The 5,523-nt window shown below is 42.8% G+C and overlaps 1 protein-coding gene across 1 annotated transcript; it reads left to right on the top strand.

Annotated features, from left to right (window-relative positions):
- Positions 1-2,220: 2,220 nt before the first annotated feature.
- LOC143976242 (beta-1,4-galactosyltransferase galt-1-like) lies at positions 2,221-4,138 on the top strand. The gene has a single exon (XM_077478653.1). The coding sequence runs from the start codon at positions 2,586-2,588 to the stop codon at positions 3,837-3,839; it is 1,254 nt and encodes a 417-aa protein (XP_077334779.1). The 5' UTR covers positions 2,221-2,585; the 3' UTR covers positions 3,840-4,138.
- Positions 4,139-5,523: the final 1,385 nt, after the last annotated feature.

Here is a 5,523-nt window from a genome sequence, read left to right as displayed (position 1 = left end):
AGTAGCCGTTCGGAAAGTCGGACGGACAGTCCGGCGGGAAGTCCGCCAGACTAAGTCAGTCGGATAGTCGGCTACGTGTGTACGCGGCATTAGAGATATAGAAGCGCGCTTTCCCGGCATTATACAAGAGAGCTGTGATTGTGCTTATTAGTTCAACTAAATGATTTGCTTCTAGGAGAAGCTTATCATTTCCACCACAAATGTAAGCTCTTGTGGTGCTGTGACTGATGTGAACGTCTCATGCCGCGTACACACGATCGGAATTTCGGCCAGCAAAAGACCGATGAGAGCTTTTCATCGAAAAATGCAACCGTGTGTACAGTGGGGATGGAAAGTTTGGGCACCCCAGGTAAAAATGTGTATTAATGAGCATAACGAAGCCAAAGATATATGGAAAAATCTCCAAATGGCATCAAATTACAGATCAGACATTCTTATAATATGTCAAAAAAAAGTTAGATTTTATTTCCATCATTTACACTTTCAAAATTACAGAAAACAAAAAAATGGTGTCTGCAAAAGTTTGGGCACCCTGCAGAGTTAATATCTTGTACTGCCCCCTTTGGCAAGTATCACGGCTTGTAAAAGCTTTTTGTAACCAGCCAAGAGTCTTTCAATTCCTATTTGAGGTATCTTTGCCCATTCTTCCTTACAAAAGTGTTCCAGTTCTTTGAGATTTCTGGGCTGTCTGTCACGCACTGCTCTTTTAAGGTCTATCCATAGATTTTCAATAATGTTGAGGTCAGGAGATTGTGAAGGCCATGGCAAAACCTTCAGTTTACACCTCTTGATGTAATCCCCCCGTGGATTTTGAGGTGTGTTTAGGATCATTATCCATTTGTAGAAGCCATCCTCTCTTTAACTTCAGCTTTTTTCACAGATGGCATCAAGTTACCATCCAAAATTTGCTGAAATTTTATTGAATCAATTTTTCCTTCTACTCGTGAAATGTTCCCTGTGCCACTGGCTGCAATACAACCCCAAAGCATGATTGATCCACCCCCGTGCTTAACAGTTGGACAGAGGTTCTTTTCATTAAATTCTGTGCCCTTTCTTCTCCAAACGTACCTTTTGCTCATTCCGGCCAAAAAGTTCTATTTTAACCTCATCGGTCCACAGAACTTGTTTCCAAAATGCCTCAGGCTTGTCTGTATGTTCATTTGCAAAGTTCAAACGCTGATTTTTGTGGTGAGGACGTAGAAGAGGTTTTCTTCTGATGACTCTTCTATGAAGACCATATTTGTACAAGTATCTCTTTATAGTGGAATAGTGTACCACAACTCCAGTGTCTGCCAGATCTTTCCGGAGGGATCGTGCAGTCAAACGTGGGTTTTGAATTGCTTTTCTCACAATCCTGCGAGCTGTTCTGTCTGATATTTTTCTTGGTCTTCCGGATCTTGCTTTAACTTCCACTGTTCCTGATGACTGCCATTTCTTAATTACATTCCGAACAGAGGATAATGACATCTGGAAACGCTTTGCTATCTTCTTATAGCCTTCTCCAGCTTTGTGAGCGTCAACTATTTTCAGTTTCGGTTTTCTAGACAACTGCTTAGAAGAACCCATGGTGCTGATTGTTGGGGCAAGGTCAGATGAGTCTGGCCATTTAAAACCTTTGAGATGGACATCACCTGGTCTTCCCAGACGATGATTGAGAACAATCCATGACACCGGCAGGTCTCAGCTTTGCAAAGGGGGCAGCGTAAGGCTATAAATTCTGCAGGGTGCCCAAACTTTTGCAGACGCCATTTTTTTTTCTGTAATTTTGAAAGTGTAAATGATGGAAATAATTAATAATAATTTAATAATTAATAATAATAATAATAATCTGTAATTTGATGCCATTTGGAGATTTTTCCACCTTTCCTTGGCTTAGTTATGCACATTAATACACATTTTTACCTGGGGTGCCCAAACTATCGATCCCCACTTTACACTCCATCAGAAATTAGCTGGCCGAATTCCCGCCAGCAAAAATTTGATATCAGGTTCTCAATTTTCCAGATGGAAAAACTTTCTATCGGAAATTCCGATCGTGTGTATGCAATTGCGACGTGCAGAAACTTACGCATTGCTCAGATTCAACTACAAGACGGAAGCTATTGGCTACTGGGTATTGAACTTCCTTTTTCTAGTCCCGTCGTACGTGTTGTACGTCACCGCGTTCTTGGCGGTCTGAATTTGGCGTGACCGTGTGTAGGCAAGACAGTTTGAGCGAAATTCAATCGGAATTCCAAAGGGAAAACCATCTGAGCTTTTTCCGATGACAATTTCCGATCGCGTGTACGTGACATTAGTGTTATCCATTCTATAAATGTTGGGTAATAGTGTGTGACTCTAGAGGAATAATAGAGTGTAAGCTCTTCTGGTCCAGAGACCGATGTGACTGGGTCAATGTTCTCTGTACAGCACTACTGACTATGTATGTTATTCATAAGAGAGTGTAAGCTCCTGTGGTACATTTGAGCCATTCACCTACTTTTTACATTAGAGTTGCAGATTTCAAATCTCACTGAACTGATTTTATGCTCTTGTTCTCTCTCCTTCTTATCTTCTTGCAGCTGTGATCACCTGATAGGACCAGAATGTGGACATCGGCCAGATACATATTCTGCACTATGTCTGTATTTGCGGGCCTTGCTGTCATGTTTTACTACAACCATATAGAATTTAAACATCCGAAGATGAGATCTCAGAAACTTCCCATTGCCACAGACACCATTACAGCTCTGGACAATCGAACATTCATCATCTCCCCGTATTATGAGCCTAGACTTAGCCAATCAGTCCGGGTCATCGCCATCATCCATGTATCTGTGAAGGAACTCTACTGTATCTTCCATTGTTCCTCCAATCAGAATGTCTTTGTGAGGGCAAAAATAAATCTTCATGATGACAGATTCGGGTTCCCGTATGGAACAGCAGATCTTCTATGTGCAGAACCTTCTGGCTGTGATTACACTTATATGTCTTTCTCTTCAACTATCTCCATAAATACAGGCCAGGATCTTCTGTTTGAAGTCAAGAACCGTCCACCACAGTCAATCTCCTCCAATTTCACCGTCTGTATCTCTACTTTGTTTGCAAACTACAGCAATGTCCTCCAGATGATCCAGAGTATTGAGATGTACAAGATTCTGGGGGCCTCTAAGGTCACCATCTATAAAACCAACTGTTCCCAGGATGTAGACAAGGTGTTACGTCATTACATTGATGAAGGAACTCTAGAGGTGGTGCCATGGCCAATAGACCGCCATTTTCAGACATCAGATAAATGGCATTATTTTGAAGGACTCAATGCTGAGATTGGATATTATGGACAAACTGCATCCCTAAATGATTGTCTATACAGGAACATGTACAAAAGTAAGTTTCTTCTCATCAATGACATTGATGAAATTATTCTTCCAATCAAGGACCAGGACTGGTCATCACTGATGGAGAATCTCCAGAATAAATACCCAAATACAAGTGTCTTCCGCTTTGAGAGTCATCTCTTCCCCATTCCAGTCAACAACTCTGGATTTGACCTGTGGCCCCATGTTCCCGGGGTCAATATTCTCACGTATCATCTCCGAAGCCCTAACAAGGGGAATAACTTCAATGCCCCCAAAATGGTTATGAATCCCCGAGACGTATTCCAAACCTCCATTCACTTAGCTTCGACACCCAAACAAACAACAAATATAAGAGAAGATACGGCCATTCTCTTCCACTGTAAAATGAGGAACAAATACACCGTAAAGGACCTCGTTCCACATGACAGGTTGATGAGCTACAATCTGTCCTTAGTGCCCAATGTAGATAAGGTGATTCAAGAACTTTTCCCTCAGCAATAGCCCCCCCTGTATATCCTGTAATGTAGAGTGAAGACTGGACTTCTGTGTGTACATGACTCCTAACTCAACATTTATCAATGAGTTCAGAAGAACTTTTTCTTAGAAGACCCTTGTTCTACAACCTCAAATCAAGAAAAGTTGGGGCGTTACGTGAAACCGACCTAAAAACAGAATACAAGAATTTACAACTCTCCTGAACCCAGATTTTATTTACATTATAGAAAATATATTAAATATTTAAAATGAGAAAATTGATAATTTTAAGATAAAAAAATAAAGTGATTTTGACATTGATGGCAGCAACACGTCTCAAAAAAGTTGGGAGAGGGCAACAAAAAAGCTGACCAAACAGGTAAAAGTTGGAGGAACATTTTTGCAACTAATCAGGTGAATTGGCAACAGGTCGGGGTTTTTTTAAAATTGGCGTTGTAAAGGGTGAACAATGTGAAGGGTCAATATGAATGGACATTTATGGGCATATGGTTCTTCGACATCGCAGCGTCTGCTTTCTCAGCCGGGCATAAGCCTGTCCTACGCTGGCACAGAACCACTTTCAGCTGGCCGGATCAGTATGACCTGCTTATTCAGATGGGCGCTGTGACCCGTACAGCATGAAGGGGCATTTTGTTTATAGCTGTCTGCAGACAGCATATGCCGCTCTATTGTGATGTAACGGCTAATTTGACGGGTGTGGTTGAACGCAATGTCTGAGTTTGGGAGTTTTTGCACTAGAATTTTCAAGCCTGTCAAAATTCACATACCTGTCAAGTGCTGGGTGTATCACTAAAGGGATGGCCTATGTACACTATATTCCCAAAAGTATTGGGACACCTGCCTTTACACACACATGAACAATAAATGGCATCCCACTCTTAGTCCGGAGGGTTCAATATTGAGTCGGCCCGCCCTTTGCAGCTATAACAGCTTCACCTCTTCTGGGAAGGCCGTCCACAAGGTTTAGAAGGGTGTCTATGGGAATGTTTGACCATTCTTCCAGAAGCTCATTTGTGAGGTCAGGCACCGATGTTGGACGAATAGGCCTGGCTCGCAGTCTCCGCTCTAATTTATCCCAATGGTGTTCTATCGGGTTGACTTCAGGACAGTTGGGCAGTTTCAGTGGAATGTTGTTGGCGGAAGCCGGACTGTAGGGAATTGAAAAGGTTGTTGTCAGCAAGGGAGGAGCTCATAAGGTTGTAAAGAAGGCGTTCAAGAATCTGGAAGGGAAACGGGAGCAGGGAGATGGGTCTTAAGTTATTCAAACAGGTGGGGTCCAGTGAGAATTTTCTTTTTTATGTATGTAGGTAACCAGTGCATGTTTGAGCGGGGGTTTAAAGGTGCCGGAGGAGAGGCGAGAGGTTGAAGATGTGGGTTAGGGATTTTAGGATCTAGCAGGGAGGTGGTCGCGGTAATCGTGAGGGGACAGGTTTCAGGGAACAGGTGGTGAGGTGGGCCACGGAAAGGAGTCTGGCAACTTCCTCAGTGGTGACCGGGCAAGAAGGAGGAAAGTATTGAGTGTGGTGTTGGACCTGGTGTGCTGTTTGGGGGAGAAAGCTGGGCGATATTTTGATCACGAATTGTATCAATTTGGTTTTTGAAATGATTGGCAATCTCTTGGGCAGTAAGCAAGTTGGTAGGTGGAGGGCAGTGGGGGGGGGGGGGGGGGGGTGAAGTAAGGAATTAAGGG

Source organism: Lithobates pipiens, unplaced genomic scaffold (assembly GCF_037356315.1).
Source record: "Lithobates pipiens isolate NorthernLeopardFrog02 unplaced genomic scaffold, aLitPip1_a1.2 Scaffold_13, whole genome shotgun sequence".
Taxonomy (NCBI): Eukaryota; Metazoa; Chordata; class Amphibia; order Anura; family Ranidae; genus Lithobates; species Lithobates pipiens.
The sequence above is the reverse complement of the archived record's forward strand: the minus strand, read 5'-3'. Positions and strand labels throughout refer to the sequence as shown.